The 20,397-nt window shown below is 45.2% G+C and overlaps 1 protein-coding gene and 1 long non-coding RNA gene across 2 annotated transcripts; both read left to right on the top strand.

Moving 5' to 3' along the window:
• The first annotated feature begins 4,670 nt into the window (after positions 1–4,670).
• RBM15 (RNA binding motif protein 15) lies at positions 4,671–8,884 on the top strand. Its single transcript, XM_050956108.1, has one exon. The coding sequence runs from the start codon at positions 4,743–4,745 to the stop codon at positions 7,614–7,616; it is 2,874 nt and encodes a 957-aa protein (XP_050812065.1). The 5' UTR covers positions 4,671–4,742; the 3' UTR covers positions 7,617–8,884.
• A 1-nt stretch (position 8,885) lies between these two features.
• On the top strand, positions 8,886–20,303 carry LOC127052681 (uncharacterized). The gene is made up of 3 exons (XR_007774861.1): positions 8,886–13,381; positions 14,915–14,963; positions 19,786–20,303. It is a non-coding gene; the product is annotated as an uncharacterized LOC127052681 (long non-coding RNA).
• The last annotated feature ends 94 nt before the right edge of the window (positions 20,304–20,397 follow it).

Below are 20,397 nucleotides of genomic sequence, written 5' to 3'. Positions count from 1 at the left end.
GGGTGGGGTCTGGGGCTGAGCAGGAGGTTTGCGGCAAGTACCTGCAGGAAAGTTTTCTAGAGATCTCTCTGAAGGATTCCCATGAAAATTTGGTGTGAATCAACAAACTCTTCCACCACACTGCTTAGCTTCACAAGGGAATGTGGAGCACATGTAAACTGGTACATTTATATCCTTTCACCAATGTCTAAAATATACAGAGCAAAGGACAGTTCTACCTCATATAACCGAGCAGCAGCAACGTATCCACAGGACTGATGGTGGCAGAGGTAGGGTCACAAGCGGAGATAGGGACCAAACTTTGTAAAGGGCAGGGCTTAGCATGGCCCCTACCCCCTCGGCAGCATCTCCAGGGGATCCCATTCTGAGATGCTCATCTCTCCCCATTCACTGAAGAGGGAGCCTAAGCACCTAAGTCAAGTTTAGGGGATCCCATTGTTCTTCCAAAGGTTTCCTAAGTATTTAAAACTAGGGGCTGGTAACACTGCGTATTGCCACACCTATGTTCCTGTGTGCTGAGTCAGAAGAGAGCTGAGACTGGGTCTACTTGGTCCGTATTACAGGCAAACAGCCTGGCGACTGTAAGAGGGCTGAGAATGGACATGACTCAGGCAAACAACCTTGAGACCAAAGAGAGGTTGTTTGGTTCATACCACAAGCACTGAGATCACTGGGGAATACAGAACAGGCCCCATCAGTGCGCACCAGAGCCTCACCCCCAAAACCAGGGTGGGGAATTGAGAACAAGCAATCCCACTGCATGTCCCAGACACAGAGCCCTGAGCCTGGGGTGGCCAAATGGGGGTTACAGAGGCATTCTGGAGCTCCCCTTTCCCCCTGAGCTTGAGCAAGTAATGGTGCAGTGACTGGGTGTTGCTCATGAAGTCTGCCTGCCCATTCTGCGCTTCCTGTCGCTTTTCCCTGTGTGCCTTCTCCACAGCTCCAAATGCCTCTCTGACTGGCTAGGCCTTCTCCAAGACGAGTCTCATCTCATCTTCTGGGAGAACCTCATTGCTCCTGCAGGCGCCAAGTGCCAGCAAGCAATTCTCTGCCTCATTTATACGTTTGTGGATTCTACTGCCATGGTTATATGCTTTCCTCAGAGCCTGACTGATGACTGAAGCACCGTAGAAGACCAATGTTCAACTCCCTGTTCTGCCACTGATTTCCTGTGTGACCTCATACAAGTCATTTAGCTTTTCTGTTTTCTTATCTGTACAGTGGGGCTAATAGCATTGTCCAGCCTCACAGGGGTATTGTGATGATAAATACATTAAAGATAGTGAAGCATTTTGAGTTTTACTGATGAAAAATGTTATATAAGAGCAAATTATTGTTATGTGTTGCATGCAGGAGATGCAGGTCCCAGCACAGGCAAATACCAGCAGTTCCACTGTATTGAGCCTCTTACCTGGAGACAGGGGGCAGGATTAGGAAAATTAAGATGCAAACATAATCATTAAATTATACTGTAGCAGTGACTTAATTATTCACTCTTTTTCTTCCCCTTAGATTGTTTGTAACATTGGCTATTTTATAACTGGCAGAAGAATTGTGCGGGGCCAGGGCTCAGCAGTCCCATCAATACAATTTAGTAAGGGAGAATGTATCTGTAGCAAGCTATTTAATAATCCCCCTTTAGTTCTGCCCTCTATGGTTAGTGATATTTTTAAGAGGGTTGAGGAAACAGCTGCTACAATCCCTTAGAAAGGCAGCTATTAAAGGAGGAGGAAAATCAGCCCATTCATCCACATCTGCCTCTTGTCTCACATTTGGAGGGTGATGCCCTTTGAAGTAAGAGGATTTGGCAATAGGGGTTTTAAAAAGACACAGAATCTTGCTCCTTAAAAAGAAAACCTCTCTCATTTCATTGTCTCTGCTCTCCAGAGACATGGAAAATAGAGAAGGATGGTGCTTTTGTGGCTAAGGCATGGAACTGAAAGCTAGAGTTTGGCTCTTGTGTGATACAGACAAAACTACACAGGATCTTTTCAGGGGGCAAGACAAAGATACCACATTTATTATGATAATTTGATTTATGACTAATAATTAATATCTTAATTCTTATACACACATTATACCTAATACCTATACACACACACACATTCACACACACACACACACATCCGGGCACAAAGACAAGCTGGATCTCTGTTGGGAAGGCACCAATGTCCTTCCATGTTGGCAGCAGAATGTTACCCAGAGTCTCTCATCTCACCCTTCTTTTTTATAGGCTTTTAGTTTGGATTCAAAGTCTATAGGTCTTGCTGTGTCCTGCTGCCTCTGGGTTTGGATTGATCACCCATCAATTGCAGGCATGACTTTCAGCCTTGAACCTGGCTTTGATCTTCCTTCTTTAGTTCTGTTGTCCTTTTCTTTTTAGGGTGGATGCTTCTTACTTTGCTTAGGGCTGTTGTCTAGGTCTTCAGCCGTTGGTATTCGAACTTTATCTCATCAGGCCAGGCTGGGGCTGGAGGTTGATTCCGTCATCCATACATACCTAATTCACACATCTAAACTAAACTAATAAGATTACAGCAGGGTTTGCAAAAATGAAGGTTGGAGGAAGCTTTTACAAAATGGAGTGAGTGTTTTAAAATGGGGTTTGAATTACAATATGGAATAGAAGTTACAGTGTAGGCAAGTTTGTGGATGGTGAACAGAAGTTACATTAATAAATTAAAAACAATTTCATTTATCAGTTCTACACTTGGCTTTGCCACAGACTCTCTATGGGGCTCTAGAGTGAGTTGCTTAATTTCCCTGGGTCTAATCCAAAACCCGTTCCAACTTCAATCAGTGGAAAGACTCTGACTGAATTCAGTGGTCTTTGGATCCGGGCTCTGTGGCACAGCTCCCACGCATCTGCTTGGAGCTTGTATGCTCTTTTTTCTCCCACCCTATCCCACTTGTTTATTGTTAGCTCTTCAGGGCAGGGACTGAAACCACTGGTGGGAAAGATTTGGATTTGACAAATCTCCCACTTTAAAAAATGTTTAATTAAAAACAATGGGCAACTGTTGAAATGATCAGTTTGGACATTGGCAAAACAAAATTATCATTTTACTAGTTCAAAGGAACATTTTATTTCAGAATTTCAGTTAATTTATACAATGAAAAGGTCGTATTAGAAATATGTTGACAGACCTGATCCCCTTTTCTTAATCGGGTTTTTTTTCCCCCACAGACTGTCAAACCAATCTAGGTTTTTTCCCCCCAGAGTATAATGATGTGATCTGAGCTTTTTCTCAGATTATCAGACCCAATATCAGTGTATTTCCCATAGTATTGGATCCAATCCAGATGTTCTTCCCCAGACAATTGGCCATGACATGGGTTTTTCCCATATCCCATATTAGACCAATCCTGTCCACCCCCCGCCCCCACATTATCAGACCCAATCCTGGGCTATCACTGAATTACAGGACCCAAACCCGTTTTGTCCCCTAATTATGAAATCTGAGCCCAGGTGTTCCCAAGGCTTATCAGACCCAAATTTGGGTTTCCCCTGCATATTATCAGACGGATCTTGCCCTGCCCCCTAATTATCAGACATGAGCTACTTTTTTCTGGATTACTGGGCTTGATCCCAGGCTCCCTCACATTACTGGACCTGATGCCAGGATTTCTCCCAGGATTACTGGGCCCAATCCTGGTCTCCGCCCCAGATTAGTGGACCTAACCCCAGGATAGCTCATGTGATTATTGGGCCCGATCCTGAGCTCTCCCCCGCCCCCGATCATCGGCTCGTGAACGTTTTCGAGATTTTGACTTTTCGTCTGAGTCAGAGAAAAATGCCAAAATCTCAAACTGTGCCGGGCTCGGGGGGGGGGAAGACACCCAGTTCCCGCCCCACTCAGCTCCAGCGCAGACAGGGGACATGGGGCAGCCGGCGGGGCCGGCCACTTCAGGCAACACGTGCGTGTGCTCCCTTCCTGACTGCCAGCCTTAGCATGACTGACATCTCCCGCGCCCTATCCGTGGAGCGGGCCAGTCGTTACCATCCAATCAAATGGTAGGGGAAGTTTTCAACTGACCAATAATGACTTTGGGGCGGGACAGGCTGCGACCCGCGCTCAGACGGGAGAGACATGGACTTCATCCTACCATATCGTTAGGGAAAGGCTTTGGGTGACCAATGAGAACGGGGGGGGCGGGATCACTGTGGTTTCACGACGAATCGTTAAGATTGAAGGAACCCTCATCTAATTAAATGTAAGGGGTGACGCGTTCTCTGACCAATGGGAAATGGCGGGGCGGAATGCTGGTGCCACAAAGTAGAACCGTTAAAAATGACAGATGGCTCCACCAATCATAGAAAGGAGACTATGCCACCTGACCAAGTAACGATAAAGAATAGGGCTGCGAGAGCGCGAGAACCGTTAGGATTGACAGACTGACTGTTTAATCAGAATGATGAGATTCCAGAGCTGTCCAATAAGAGCCTTCGAGGTGGGTCATCCGCTACTGAGCCATAAGAGCGCGAGAATCTGTAACGAGAGACAGACCTCCCTGCCAATCACAACCTCAGCGAGGGTGGGTCTTCCGCTAGCGAACCTTGGGAACTCCAGGGCCACTTATTACTGACAGGCTCACATTCCAATGAGGGGAGCGGGTGATGATTTAACTGTCCAATGGGTGAGAGGTGGGCGGGATTCATTTCCGCGGCAGGTTCCAAGATGGCGGCAGGTGTGTGAGCGCGGCGGTTAGTCGGGGAATCCGTCCCGGAGGTACCTGCCGCCATGAAGGGCAAGGAGCGCTCCCCGGCCAAGGCCAAGCGGTCCCGGGGTGGCGGCGAGGACTCGGCCTCCTCCTCTTCTTCGGCCCGGGCCGAGCGGAGCAGCAAGAAGCCCGGCGGCTCCGGCGCGGGCGGCAGCAACGGGGGGAAAGCGGCGGGCGGCTCCGGCGAGAGCAGCAGCCGGCGGGGCCTGCACCTGGACAAGGCCAGCCGGGGCGGGAGCCGCGAGTACGAGTCGGGGGCGGCGGTGAGCTCCGGCCGCCACAGCTACAGCAGCAGTAGCAGCAGCAAGAACGCGGAGTCGTCCCGGAGCAGCGGTAGCCGGGGCGGTGGGGGTGAGTCCCGGGCGCCGCCGGCCCCCTCCTCCTCGTCGGAGTCGGCCGGGGCGGGAGGAGGCGGCGGGAGCGGCGAGTACAAGACGCTGAAGATCAGCGAGCTGGGCTCGGCGCTGAGCGACGAGGCGGTGGAGGACGGGCTTTTCCACGAGTTCAAGCGCTTCGGGGACGTCAGCGTCAAGATCAGCCGCCTCCCGCCGGGCACCGGCGCCAGCGACGAGCGGGTGGCTTTCGTCAACTTCCGCCGGCCGGAGGACGCCCGCGCCGCCAAGCACGCCCGCGGCCGCTTGGTGCTCTACGACCGACCGCTCAAGATCGAAGCGGTCTACGTCGGGGGGAGCAGCCGGCGCCGCAGCAGCCGCTCCCCGGCCCTGCTGGACAAGGATTCTCATTCTCCCTATGGGGCCGCGGCTGTGGGCGTGGCGGCTGCAGCGGCCGCAGCTGTCAGGCATCCCCAGGCCGGAGCAACCCAGAGGGCGCTGTCGCCAGTGGGTGGAGGAGGGGGCCTGGGCTACAGAGACTACCGGCTACAGCAACTCGCTCTGGGCCGCCTGCCTCCACCACCTCCCCTGCCTAGGGAGCTGGAGAGGGAGCGGGACTACGGGGCTTTCTATGATACCCGTGTGCGGCCAGCCTATGGGCTGGAGCGAGTGGCTGGAGTGGCAGCGGCTGGGGGCTTCCGAGGAGGAGGAGGTGGTGCAGGAGTTGCGGGTGAGGAGGAGATCAGTCCTGAGGATGATCAGAGAGCCAACCGCACTTTGTTCCTGGGCAACCTGGACATCACGGTGAGCGAGTCGGACTTGCGCCGGGCTTTTGACCGCTTCGGGGTCATCACAGAAGTGGACATCAAGCGTCCGGGTCGTGGCCAGACCAGCACCTATGGCTTCCTCAAATTTGAAAATCTGGACATGGCTCACCGGGCCAAGCTAGCTATGTCTGGAAAGGTGCTGCTGCGCAACCCTATCAAAATTGGTTATGGCAAAGCCACTCCTACCACCAGGCTTTGGGTGGGTGGCCTTGGCCCCTGGGTGCCACTGGCTGCCCTGGCAAGGGAGTTTGACCGTTTTGGCACCATTCGCACTATTGACTATCGTAAAGGAGACTCGTGGGCTTACATTCAGTATGAGAGCCTGGACGCAGCTCAGGCCGCTTGTGCCCACATGCGTGGCTTCCCTTTGGGTGGCCCAGACCGCCGCCTCCGAGTGGATTTTGCTGACACTGAGCATCGCTACCAGCAACCCTACTTGCAACCGCTGACCCTACCACCGCCTGCCCACTATGAGCTAGTAGCAGAGGCAGCTGCCTTTGGGGCTCACCGTGGAGCTCCCCCAGACCCACTTCGGGGGGCACGGGACAGGACACCACCTCTGCTCTATAGAAACCGCGACAGAGATCTCTATCCTGAGGCAGACTGGGTGCCACCACCACCACCTGTACGGGACAGGAGCAATCGAGCAGCTGCCTATGACCCACTGGAAAGTTTGGAGCGCCGACGGGATGGCTGGTCCCTGGAACGGGACCGAGGAGAGAGGGAGCTGGGTGGCACCAGCAGCAGTAGGGACCAACCCAGGAAGCGAAGATTGGCAGAGGATGGTGGCCGGCACTTAGACCGCTCTCCAGATAGCGAGCGTTCATCTGTGTCCCGTAAGCGACATTGTTTGGCCACAGCCTCTCCCCCAGACCGCAGTCCTGACCTTGGTGGGAGCAGGGAGCGCTATGCTAGTGACACAGAACGCTTATCCTCCCGTTTGCTCCTGCTGGAGCGGCCATCACCTGTTCGGGAACCACGCAGGGGCAGTCTTGAACGAGGTCAGAATGAAAAGCGTGACCGCAAAAACTCTGCTGAAAGAGAGAGGAAGCACCGCACCTCCACTGCAGCAGCCGCCCAGGAGTGCAAGAGCCCAGCCAAAAAGGACGAGCGAACCACGGAAGGAGGCAGTGGTGGAGGGTCCCGGCTCAAACCTCCACCCCAGAAGCAGCCGCAGCAAGATGGAACGTCACAGGCTGGCGGGGCTCCCAAACTATGCCTGGCTTGGCAGGGAATGCTCCTGCTGAAGAATAGCAACTTCCCGTCCAACATGCACCTGCTTCAGGGGGACCTCAGTGTAGCTAGCAGCCTCCTGGTGGAGGGAGCAACTGGTGGCAAAGTGGCCCAGCTCAAGATCACCCAGCGCCTCCGCCTGGACCAACCCAAGCTTGATGAAGTCAACCGCCGTATTAAAGTGGCGGGACCCAATGGTTATGCCATCCTCTTGGCTGTGCCTGGCACCTCGGACAATCGCTCTTCATCTGGGGCCAGTGATGCTGCCACCACCTCCACACAGAGGCCGCTCAGGAACCTCGTGTCCTATCTAAAGCAAAAGCAGGCTGCCGGAGTGATCAGCCTCCCTGTGGGGGGCAACAAAGACAAGGAGAACAGCGGGGTCCTGCACGCCTTCCCACCCTGCGACTTCTCCCAGCAGTTCCTGGACTCCACGGCCAAGGCCCTGGCCAAATCAGAGGACGACTATCTGGTCATGATCATTGTCCGTGGTGCATCCTAAAGCCCTTGTGTTTTCTGTATCCAACCCTGCCTATTTCTCCTCCACACAGCCCCTCCAGTGTGTGCCAGGTGCTATGGGATACAGCCTTAGCCAACTCCACAATTATTTTTAATTAGATCGTTATTTGTAGCCAATTTTCCCCACCTGTTTTTCTGTAACTACAGTTTTCTATAGTTAGAAGCCAGGAAGGTTTAGCCTTCTGCCTGAGTAGGATATTTTGAGGATCCTTTATCAATGAAGCAGGCTTAACCTCCCTGCTACCTGCTACCCTCAACTAAAACTGAAAAATTCCCACTTCTTTTTTAATTTTAACTTTTTTCATTTGATCATTTTTTTTAAAAGCAGGTTTAAAAACTCCTCTAGAATTACAAACTTAAAAGACCAGGTATAAAGCACTAAGTAGTTTAAACAGAAAACCGCATACCAGATAGTGGACTGGCATTGACTCATTTTGAGTCTTTGAAATTCTGTGAAGGCCTTAGACCGGTAGCCCTAAGTTAAATAAGTCCTTTATCAGGCACCTGAATGGTTTCACTTTGAGTTGACTGACTCAAGGTTGATTTCTTTTAAGCGACTAGCACCTCATCTTGTGGTACACTGTAGCTCGAATATTGAATTCCTTTGTAGGTATTAATTTGAGGATTTCACTCAGTCCACAGAAATGCATGCCCAGAAGGTATGCTTTTAACAGGTGTGTTCCTCCTGTTCTGAGTTCCATTGTATCCCATATATGCACTTTGGGTTTGTAGCAGTAACAACATTTTGGTAAATAGGTGAGGACTTTGTTACAAACCTTGAATGTCTTGTGCTTACTCTAGTATGCAAGAAACAAGTAGGTGCTTTAAGAACAACTAATCATTTGATGGGTTTTTTGTTTTTACTGCCTTTTTCAGAGTTGCAGGTATAGTGGATTCCACAGTGCAAACTCCAGACAAGTATACTCTTCAGAGAGGGCTTTTAATTCTGTGAAAATTAAACTATGTAAAGTTTTCATCACCATTTTATCTTTGTTAATAGAAAGAAACTGCTGTCTGTCTTCTGAGGTACAGTAGAGTGGGCATTATGTGAGGTTTCATAATCATTGGGACTGCAGTGTTTTTTAGCATTTTGGCAGAGTATTAAAAGTTCTCCAAAATGTTGAAAAAGTAGTTCACCTTGTTCAGCAAACCTGGTTCATTTTCATTTAAACTTTTCTCTATGCTTTTCTCCCTTGTCTTGATAAAACCTAGGGAAAAAACAGAGATCAAAACATTTTAAAGCCCGCCACTTGAAGTGTAAATATGAATATACTTATTTACACTCTACAAACTTCTTTGTAGAAACATGAACATGATCTTGAACTTGGGTCTTCTTTTTCCCTAGGTTTAAACTATGGTTTTTGAAATGCGGCTGTGTGAAAGTGACACTGACTTACTCAGACCCTGTAGTGTATTCATTGTTCACTACTGACTAAAACTAGTTTTTGCTCCTCCTTTTTTCTAAACTAAAATTACAAACCTCATTTAATACTCTTAATATTCAGTGAAAGTAAAAGCCAGGACTTCTGGACTGTCCTTCAGCACGACTGTAATAGGCTTATAGAAGGCAGAATGCAGCTGTTTGTCTTGCTATTAACAGTGAGAATTGTGGTATTTTTGGAAATGGCACCAATTACATAAGGGATGATCCATATGTTGTAGGTAATTTAGCATATTCACTACTTGTGACAAAGAATGTCTGTTTTATTTAGCTGGTGTCTATGTTGCATATTATCATGTAATTCATCACAGATGCTGTGTTGCCCATTTCATTGTCCTTTAAGCATTTGTTGCATTTACAGTGAGTTTCCTCATTGTATTTGAGTTGCAGGAGGAAATTAGAATCACTTTAAAGCACTGGGCTAATTACTCTTAGTGTTTTAAAGACCACCCATCCAACTTTACCACTGGGAATTCAAAAATATAAACTAGCAGTAAGCTTGTTTGTATTCAGCATTTAAACTTGCCAAGAACAGTGTTTGTTACTGTCATATGCAACAGACACCTTTTGGTGGTTTTTTTGTTTGTTCTTTTTTTTAAACAAAAAGAAACCAATCAAACTTGGGGTCAGAGTACACCTATCAGCAAATCTCTGACAACTAACACTTAAGGAAGTCGTCCTAGGAAAGCGCATTCTGGATGCACTTTCATTTTTCCTTGAAAATTAAGTAGTCATGTTCATTATCTCTGGCTTCTATGAGCTTGAGATGTGCTATACTGAAAATTAACATGGGATGGACAAGATTGTACTTCAAACTCCAGGTTTCTTGGTTTCTTATTTAATGAGGTATCTGCTTCTGTTAAATCTGGTTTATTTGCTGTTCTGTTTTGCAAACAAGGATTTGAAAACCCTTTAAGGGTACATAAAGTCAAAACAAGTGACAGGCAACATTTTGACACAGCACTTAGCCACAGGCTGCATCAATTCTAATACAGCTCTTTTGGCTGTATTTTCCCTTGCGCTATAGAAGCGCACAGCATTGGAGTAACTGTCCACTTAAACCTCCTTTGCCATAGCTGACTGCTAGCAGAAGTCCATATTTAATGCCACTTCTGTATAGAGTAAAACAGATTTAGCAAGAGTTACGTTTTCTGGTTATATTTGTTATTATGTGGCTCTGGTAAGAGCTCAGTATCTTTTCTAATGCTGTGTGCAGCTGATGTTCCTATATTTCATTAGTTACAATGTACTGAATTAGCGTGGAAAAGGGATATCCCTTTCCTGAATCATCATTTCATAGTGTGCTTTATGCTTTGGGGAAAGAACCTCAAGTGACTCATACTTTTGTTAATATTTTAGATTTTTACAAATTGCAAACTTTATACAACTCTCTTGGCTGTTAGCCAATGGCTTTGTTTGCTTGAATCTAGTGTACAGTCTGTTTGCTGGCGCTGTGGCGTGAATCTCAAGGCTACCTCAATCTATTGCAAGGTATAGACTTCTGTGGTTTAGACAGTGATGTCACCCTTGCACGGATCGCAGAGGGGAGATGAGAGGTATAGGCAACACAGACAAATAGGTCTTAAACCTTTTTAAAGAAGGATGAGTTCTCAGTTAGATATCTCTTCTTGCCAATGGTCATTGAAGGTATTTTGGAGGCAGCCTCCTATGGAGGGCAGAGAATAGAGAACACAAGTTCCTTGCGTAGCTTAAGGAACCATCTAGTGGATGTTAGCTGTGGTGTGTAGGGCCTTGAGTATTAGTGGGGAATAGAGAACAAAATGGTGGGGTGAGAGTCTAAAGACTTCTGAGGTTTTGCTTGAAGGCTTCTGGGGACATCCTTTCCCAGTTCAGTGTTGACAGCAGTGCTTATCGGGAGCCTGCTAAGAGCCTACTATGAAAAGATACCAGACTTGAAGAAATTGTTGCCGTGTAACTAGAGGATTTGGGATTCTTTCCCCCTGCCTCCCATTCTTAATGACTTTCTACAAGTAAAAACCAAGGACAGCTACTCCAATGAATCATTAAACTTGACATAAAAGTAGTCTTTGTATGAGACTTAAGCAAAGCAAACCATATTATTTTGAAAATGTTAAATGAATTTAATTTCATGTAGTTCTAATTGTATGAAAATGGTGGAGTAGAAATACTACTTGAATAGTAACATCTTAAGTTTTGTTTATTAATGCATCCTTGAGTTGACCTCTTTGCTACAGTGCATCCTGCTGTTGGAATTATACAGCAAAATGAGAAGATATCAACATGTAACACTACATTTCATGTTTTTATTGAGAAGTTGCATTCAGGAAATGTCCTTTGAGGAAAATCAAGTGAATTATAAACCATTCAGTTGATTTTCCTCATGGCTGATTTTTGACGTGTTCTGTTAGCTGTTAGAAACCTGTTGAATATCTTCAGTCCTGTATATCTTCAATCCTGTAAACCTAGTTTAACAGCAGTCCAAAAAAACCTGCACTACTTGTTATGCATTTATATACAGAAAGTGACTTCATTTCAAGGTTTTGTGCCGGTGGGTGGTATTGGTGCTTTTCGAAGTCCAAGTAGAATACTTAGAAAGGCCTTGTTGTTCTTTATGTTCATCTGTATAGTGTGGGGAGGGGAAAACCTGTTGTTGTTTCAGTACAAATGTTTACCTTTTCTTTCCTCCTGCAAGCAAAGCTGGTGGACTGCGGAAGATAACATGGGATTCCAAGCTCTAATGGACCTTTGCGAAGAGAAGTTGTGGCTCATGTGGAATTTACATGGGCCTCTTGATGGAAGAAAGCTTATCTGTTTAGTATTTGTGCATTTTACTAAAATGGCAGCTTAAAAAAAAAGTTGTGTATCTGCTATTGTGATGCCAATGCCCGTGTTTTAAAGTGGAAAAATGACCTCTTTGCTTTGTGCTGTGTACACAAGATTTCTGGAAAAGTAAAGGAATACCCTTTTTATGGCTCACACAGCTTAAAAGTAGCTGTCACTCAAACATGCGCTCACAGTTGAGCTGATTTTGTTTCATTCTAAATAAATTGTTTCTTTTGAGGAAAATGTTTTTCTGCCTGGAAGTGAATTGACGACAAACCTTTGACCCCTTTGTTTGCAGCTAAGGGGTACTTGCTGCTGCTGCTCAGTTGTTGATCTGATAGTTGTGGGTCTTGAGCAAGAAGCAGGGAGACCATCACTTTCATATTGACCATCCTGTTGTATCAGATCTGAAGAATCTAGTTCATTGTGTTGCTGTGGCACCTCCCTTTGATTGCAATGAAGGGGGTCATTTGCTGCTAACTCCTCATCTTTACGAGGAAACGGTGCTGATGCGGGCGTGCAAGAAACAGGGAAAACACCATAAAAGCCTCAGAACAGTGTGCAAGTCTGGGGCTTCGCTGGTTTGAAGAGCTGGAGTTCCTGAATTTTAAGTTTCTGATTTATTTTGTTCACCCAACTTGTTTGGCTTTAGTTCTGATTTTTTTTTAATTTGAAGAAAAAGTTTGAAATTGCTTTGAATCATGCACGTAAACCTTTGCACCAAATTGCCAAAAGAAAAGAAAAATGAGTCTCATTAAAAAGTGTTAAATGATGTTAATAAAACCTTTCTGACACACTTTGAGGAGCTCCTCCATCTCCAGGGGCTTTTCACCAGAGTTATGCAGTGATGGGTTTAGTTCTGAATGGATGAAGAATTCCAGAGAGCTAGTTTGTAATTAAAACGTTTGCATTGGTATCAGTGCCTTATTTTGGCCAGTTTTGAAGCAAATGTTCCACACGCCTCGGATGTGCATGCACCCTGATCGTTTCATAGGTACAACTGCACATTTGCTTGCAGTCACCTCAGTTTGTAGTACAGATTGTGAGAGGAAAATATGGAGGCACCTTTGAAAAAATTGTATGCTGTAGTTCCTGCATTATCCTGTACGGGGGCTCCTGAGCTTTGGAAGGCTGTTCCAGTACAGGAGTACAACTCCATGTTTGCTGCAGGAGACTTCGGGGCATTTGACCACACCAGAGCTCAAGAGGAAGCTAACACTGCTGCATCGTTGGCTTCAGAAACCTCTCGTGTTATGTTTGCCAGTCTTTGTTAGAATTAACTAGTCGCTGTCTGACATGCAGATGAAGACACCTTGAGATGCGAGCTTGCTCTGGTTACCTTGAAACCGTAATCTACTGTGGATAAAGAACCCTGGTCCTGTCCTTCATCCATGCAGGATGATTGCTAGGCAACAGGTGCATATCAACAAAGGATGCCACGATTTTGTTCTGCAAGGTGTCCGTTCCCGTGGCAAACAGCTGTATAAATCTCTTATAAACAGGTAAGGGGGGGTTTAAAGGTCAAACTGAATTGTGATTTATAGGGAGAAGGTTATGTTGACTGAAGTGTTTTTTGTTCTTTATCCTCTACCCCTGAGGTTACCTACTAATTTTTACTAACGTGCTCACTCCATGTCAAAGAGCCATGACCACCAATCTTTGGGGACCGGACTGTACTCTTCAGTACCACTCAATGCTACATTTTAGTTTGGTCCTGGGGGTTCATGTTAAAGGATGCAAAGCACCTCTAGCAACTGGGGGTGCAAGACACTGGTCTCCTGAATAAAACCTCAGGTTTTCTAGCAACCTAGCATATGTCTGCACTTCAAAAATAAAACCTGTGGCAACGAGTCTTGGAGCCCAGGTCTGCAGACTGGCTTTTGCTACAAGGCTAAAAATAGCAGTGTGGCTATTCCTATTTGGGCTAGAGCGTGGCCTCTGAAACCTGGTGGGGGTGATGGGGTTTCAGTGTCTGAGGGGTAATGTACGTGCTACTATTTTTAGCCCTGTGGTGTGAACCCGAGTCTGTAGACCCAAGCTCTGAGACTTGCAATTGTGAGTCTTTTTTTGCAGCATAGACATACCCCTTGTCCTTCACCTAATGCTTGAATGAAAACACTAACAACCCAGAATGCTACTTAATTTGTGTGTGTGCGTGTGCAGAGCTGGCATTAGGCATAAGCAGACTAAGCAGTTGCTTAGCGCTCCAAGCAGCTCAAGGGGCCCCCTATTAATTATTAGCGTATGTTGTGAGGGGGTGGGAAATATTCCTGCTTAAGGCCCCCAGTGGGCTAACACTCACAAACACCCACCCTCCCTGTGGGAATGTGGGCACACTGAGGACTGGCCAATGATTCAGCAAAGCTGTTCATCTGTTTATGGTATGCTGGTATAAGTGTAGGATTAAGCTGCATAACACACATGCTCTGGAGCTGTTCTAGATATGTGATACCTAGAAAATTCCAACTTCATATGGAGTTTGTTTCCCACACGAGTTTGTATTCATTGTAGTCAGGAATAAGACATTTTTACTCAGTGTTTCTTCTCCCACCTTGCTCAGATATGCCATCTAAATCTTAAATTTGGTACAATAATTTTAAGTCCATTTACAAAAAGTATGTAGACTTTGGGCCTGTAGTAGTACTGTGAATCAGAGGTGTGATTGACATGGCTGGGTTATCAATCCCAGCCAGGGCGATGGAGTTTTATTCATATGATCCAAATAATTGGGACATCTTCAAGAAGACAGATAATGGAGACAGGCAATCTGGGTGGGTGGATCAGTGATCGGGCATTTACTATCTGATTTTCATGTCCTTCCTGCAAATGCAATGTGGTGCCCCTAGAGGCTAATCCATAAGAGGCCCCTCTAGCTGTATTCAACATTCAGTATGAATCTCCTTTAATTAAGAGATGATTTCTACTCGCCCTGTATAAGTAGATACTTATACCCCAGTGATTTTAATTAGTGTTGGTGTGTGGTGCAGGGTGATTCTCTAATGGCTGTTCTGTAATAGTGAGTTATTTCTTCACAGGATTGTTCAGCCCCTTTGGATTGGTTAGAGGGATGCCTTAACGTGCCAGGTAACTGCACATTTTTGTTAAAATTAATAATTGTAAAGGTTAACAGTGCTTATATGCATTGAATTAATTTGGCTAGTGGGACTTCAGGTAAACAAGTTTAATGAGAAAATGGATTTATAAGACGAATCATTTAACTGCACTGCTGTGTTAACTGATTCTAGCCAAACAAGGGGAATTGGCTATTTTAATTCACACCCATGTTTCTTTGGAACTGTGCTCTTTATCTGCTGCAGGTGTGTTGTAAATAGTACAAAATTTCAATCTGCTCTTAAACTTGAAAAGCTGCTAACATTCACAGTAAAGTTTGTGTAAGACTTAGCGCTATACAACTAACATTTTATAGCAGAATGGCAAGAAATTAGATCATAGCGTGACACTGTCCCAGAGAACTGAAAAAGACAATATGTGCGGTGGTTTTCAGAGTGTGAGTAGTTTGGACAAATACTTTTAGAAGAGTGGAGAATGTGACTACTTTGGAACTGAAGGAATCTGCCAGCCATTCACTTGAGCTGCGTTATTGCTCACTTGATAAGATACTATTCAGCTCTCACTCCAGTAAACCATAAACCAATGGAGGACCTAATCTAACTTCATTTTGAGCATAAAGGATTTTTTCCATTGACTTTTCTAATGGGAGCTTGGGCCCTGTATGAGGGACCTGAGACGTTTGGGTATTAATTGACATCTTTCTCATTGAGTCAGGGCATCTCAAGCAGGAGCAGACCACTAATTGTACTGGGAACAGTCTGGATTCCTTTCGCTGGCTAGTCCTTGTATTGCCTCCAGTGAAGAGCTTACTCTAGTGAAGTTACTTAAATCCAAAAAACAAACTTGACTGGAAAATCAGTTACATTCATATTAGTTTTACATCCTGAACTGAAGATCAGTTTGGCTTCAGATTTTAACTTTGGCTCAGAGTTGCTGCATTCTCAGTGTGCTTCTTGGACTATTTAATTATAATAACTAAAGGATCTATCGTGTTGGCAGCATTATCTAAATTAATACTAAGATACATGTGCTGTCCTGTTCAGGGCAGTATCTCTGCAGCACATGACAATGATATCTAGTCTTGGAAGCAACCTTGCATTAGTTATTTCCTTGTGGGTTCTGCAATGTGCAACAAATGAGCTTTTAGGTATTTCATGTTTAGGTTGCACCTTCTTTCTAATCTCCAAGTCCCACATTTGAATCACATCAAATCTAGACACGACTACCCTAAATTGTTCTATTTCTTGACTAGATTTAGGGTGCCAGGTGGGCATCTGTTGTGTGAAATACCTCTCCTTCCGTGGGCTACTGCTTCCAAAAGCTATTGTGAAGATCTGTATTTGCTAGTGCTTCAGGGCTCTCTAGCTCATTGTAGCCAAGGAATTGCTCTTAGTCAATTATTCAAATTTAGGCCAAGTCAGCATATGTGAAATGAGTCTCCATTCAGAGCTATGAACTTCTTGTCAATCTCAGTGGAGAAGGAATTGAAAATGAACCTTCCTTTTGGCCCTAAAAGATCACCACTCTGTCAGGGAAAACAACGAGGAGTCCTTGTGGCACCTTAGAGACTAACAAATTTATTTGGGCATAAGCTTTCGTGGGCTAGAACCCACTTCATCAGATGCATGGAGTGAAAAATGCAGGAGCAGGTACTAAAGACATGGGTGGGGCAATGTAAGGAAGCTAACATTGTTTTCCTGAACTGCCACTATTGCATGGATGAATGAAAGACTTCATTCTCCGTGTCTATCAATCCCATATCTATTCATCAACACACAAATTCATTTTTAAATGAGGATGGATGTAGCAGCATGCTTCCTAACTGTCAAATAGTTCTTAATAAATGCCTTTAGTCTTTCTCATTTCAAACCGAACTAGACTAGAAGGACCTGGCATCACCAGGAAGTGTGAAATCTAGCCTGACTGCCTGGTACTGATTCCACATCTATATGGCCTTTATAGATATAGATCTCTACACACACGAAAGCAGTTGGCTCTAGAATGTTCACATAATGTTTACTGAACTTTAGCATCTAAAACTACATCCTCTATGTCCATGGGGATTTTCCCAGCTGCAGCTGTTCTTTGTCCGTGGCCCCACAACGTCACAGGACCTCCTGGTCAGCCTCCTCCTAGCCCTGGCTAAAATCAGGGAGAGGAGGTTGGCCAATGGGGACTCCTGTGACTGTGGGGCTTGTTTCTGGTCCTCTGTCCATTCATGCATCCGGGCAGAGTTCCTCTGGGCGGCATCCACTGACTCCCTTAATGCCTTCGAGGAGCAGTGGGTGCTGTCCAGGGTTCTCTGCTTGGTGTCCCCGTCAGGCTCCCTTCTTTTGACCCTCTGACCGCACTCCTGTCTTAGTTATTTTATTAGTTATCCCCCGAACTCAGTTGGGTTTTCAGGTCCTATAGATCCTCCTCTTAGGCTTGGGGGGGGGAGGGAATCCTTTAGCAGTGGGCGGGCTTCTGCCTGCCCACTTCCTGGAACCCAATAGGTGCAGCTGTTCTTTGCCCACAGTTTCATCTCAGTGTCTCAAGAGTACTTGGACTGGATGGTTCTCTTCTCTCTCTCCCCCCCCCCTCCTTTTTTTTTTTTTTTTTTTGGTGGTGACACCACTCAGTGAGACTGGGAAGGAGTTGCTATTGAGCAACATAGATACTCTTCTTTGTCTCTCTTAGCCCAGGCTGTGATCCTAGTCCTTGCTGGCCCAGATGAAAAAATAATCTAGGCCAGTGATGCTTACTCACTCAGTGGTTCAGGAGCCAAATTAGTGATCAGCATTACCTGAAAGAGCCATGGTAGTGTGAATTCATTGTTTCATTTATTATGGTACTATATATTCATATTTAAACAGTATATCAGGAAGTGTGTGTGTGTGTGTGTATTCTTATTCTCACAGCAAAATGACTGACCAAGTATTATCTTATTAACTACAGTTGGTTAATAACATAGTAAAAGCATCCTGATTTTTAATAACCTAGATTGGTTAATAATAAAATCTCAGCGTTTTAATATCCTGTGCTGCAAAGAGCTGCAGGAGACGCATTAAAGAGCCATTTGTGGCTCGCAAGCCTCAGGCTGAGTACCACTAATGTAGGGTAAAATTTTAGAAAGTGCCTAAGTGACTCAGGAGGCAGCCTCAATCCACATTACATAAGGACTTTGGCTCCTGAGTCACTTAGATGATTTCAAAAACTTGTTGAAAATTTTACCCATAGATTAGACAGAATTTTTTTGTCTTCCATGTATTATGCCAATAGTTCACCAACTAGTTCAGAATAATTTTAAAGGGACAGATGTCAATCTTTTAAAACCTAGAATTTAACCTAAGTGAAAACTCCTGGGCGGGACTAATTCTGTTCCCACTGTGGTCAGTGGTAAAACTCCCATTGACTTCCGTGGAAACAGAGTTAAGCCAACACCGAGCACTCTTGAAAAGCTCACCTCCGTTTTCTCAGGATTTCAAGCATGCAGTAAACTACAGAGTTTTGGTTGTGTGTTTTTTTTTTTTTTAAAGAAAAACTTTCCCATTCTTGCTCTGAAGAACTCTGTAAGAAACAAAAGTTTCCCAAATCTAAACCAAAGATGAGCACAGATGCACATTCATGTTATTTAGGGAATGTTGTTCCTAGAGCTCTGAGCATTCCTGTTTTCAGTGCTTGTGTACGGGGACAAATCAAGTCACAACCATACAAAGCGTTTGCCAGACTGAGGAGTGGAGAACCATTCTGCTTCCCAGTGCCTGCGTGATGGGAAGCCATATTGTCACATCTTTTCCTGATTTGGTGGCCACACTTGATGAGCAGCGCTGCATCACCAGCGCTGCAATCATTACACCCCAAGCAGACCAGGTGTACAGCCAGCGCTGCAGCCAGGGAGTTGCATCGCTGGATGTGCCTTGCAGGTGTGGACAGTTACTAAGTTGCAGTGCTGTAAACCCACCACCGACGCTGCAACTCTCCAGTGTAGCCAAGCCCTGAGTTTCTTTTTATCATTTTTCACATCATGTTGTTCTAGTTAGGGCATAAATAAACGGCAGCTGACGGGGGGTAGTTTTGTCAAGTACTCAACCTTGGGTGTATTGGTATGTACCTTAAATCCACCCAAAAAAAAATGTGGCTGTCCAACATAGCCACTAAAAAGCATGAGTTCATATTAAAAAGTTGTAAACTTTAAATATGCTTTTTATTTCCCATAACTAATGCTCACTATAAACGCTTTACATTTTGAAACAACTGTGCAAACATTTATTCTCACAGTATCCCTATAAGCGGTGAATAGCATTAGCCCCATTTTGTGCATAGCGAAATGGAGGTACAGTAGTGATGTAACTTGCCTAAGGTCACAGCTAGCCAATAGCAAAGCTACGATTGAAGTGAGGAGTCCTTGACTTCAGTCCCTGTGCTCAAACTGCTTGGCCATGCTGCCTTCAGCTTTTTAAATGTTAAGTGAGTTTTAATTCTTCAGTTGACTTTGGAAATTGTCACTTAAGCCTTGTCTACACAGGGGGATTGACTAGAATAAGCTGTTCTGGAATAGCTCCCCATGTAGACATACTCTTCTAGAGTAAGTCACTTAATGCTGAAATAATCACTGTGCTTATTCTACAATAAATATTCCAATCAGTTTCCCTGTATAGACAAGGCCTTACCTTAGCAAGCAGTCAGCAGCTGACATTGACAACATAAGGTCTTATGTTTGGCTGTTAACTCTTTTGGTTGAAAAGGTTGCTATGCAAACTATAAGGCAGGGATAAGACTTGTTTTGTGTAGCTTGGAGTTGTCTAAAGCTATATTTTAAACCTTTGCCATGACTTTTGATGGTCCAATGTAGGTTTCCACAGATATGGAAGCAGGAACTGAAAGCCCGCAACTGAGAGACGGAGTACTAACAAATTTACAGTAATTTCTGCTTTTGTGGAAACAGGTACTGGGTCTTCAGATATATACGGTAAGGATTTAAAATATTGTAAACTCTTATTTTAACTTTTATTTTTTGCAAATTTGACCCCTTTTTCTACAGAAACAATTGAAAAAGCCACCAAGATGAGTGATATTTTTTTTTAATTGTTCATGGTGAACAGCCATAAGGTTTTAGATTTGTTACTGCATTTTTATCAAAAATCAGAGCAGTCGCAGTAAATATTTTTAGTAAAAGTCAAGGATTTTGTGCTGATTGATTTAAAAAATGCTGTGACAAATGAAATTCAGCTGTACCTTGCTAAAATCATAGGCCAGCATCCTTCTCTGCTGCTTCCTCCTTGCCCTGACCATCCACATTAGCACCCACCATCTGCCCTGGCACTATAACACTAATCCTGCCTGGTGAAGGGGCATGGCCTGAGTGGCAGGGGAGGGCTTTTACCAAGTAAAATCATGTGTTTACTTCCTTTAGGCACCTTTGACTATCCCAGGCTGAAAGAATGATTTATCACCACATTGAGTC

The sequence above is a fragment of the Gopherus flavomarginatus genome, chromosome 5 (assembly GCF_025201925.1).
Source record: "Gopherus flavomarginatus isolate rGopFla2 chromosome 5, rGopFla2.mat.asm, whole genome shotgun sequence".
Taxonomy (NCBI): Eukaryota; Metazoa; Chordata; order Testudines; family Testudinidae; genus Gopherus; species Gopherus flavomarginatus.
Note: the sequence above shows the minus strand (reverse complement) of the source record. Positions and strands in the feature narration are given on the sequence as shown.

Bases quoted from the DNA above. Each gene is read 5' to 3' on its own strand.
- RBM15 (XM_050956108.1), top strand. From the start codon at position 4,743: ATGAAGGGCAAGGAGCGCTCCCCGGCCAAGGCCAAGCGGTCCCGGGGT.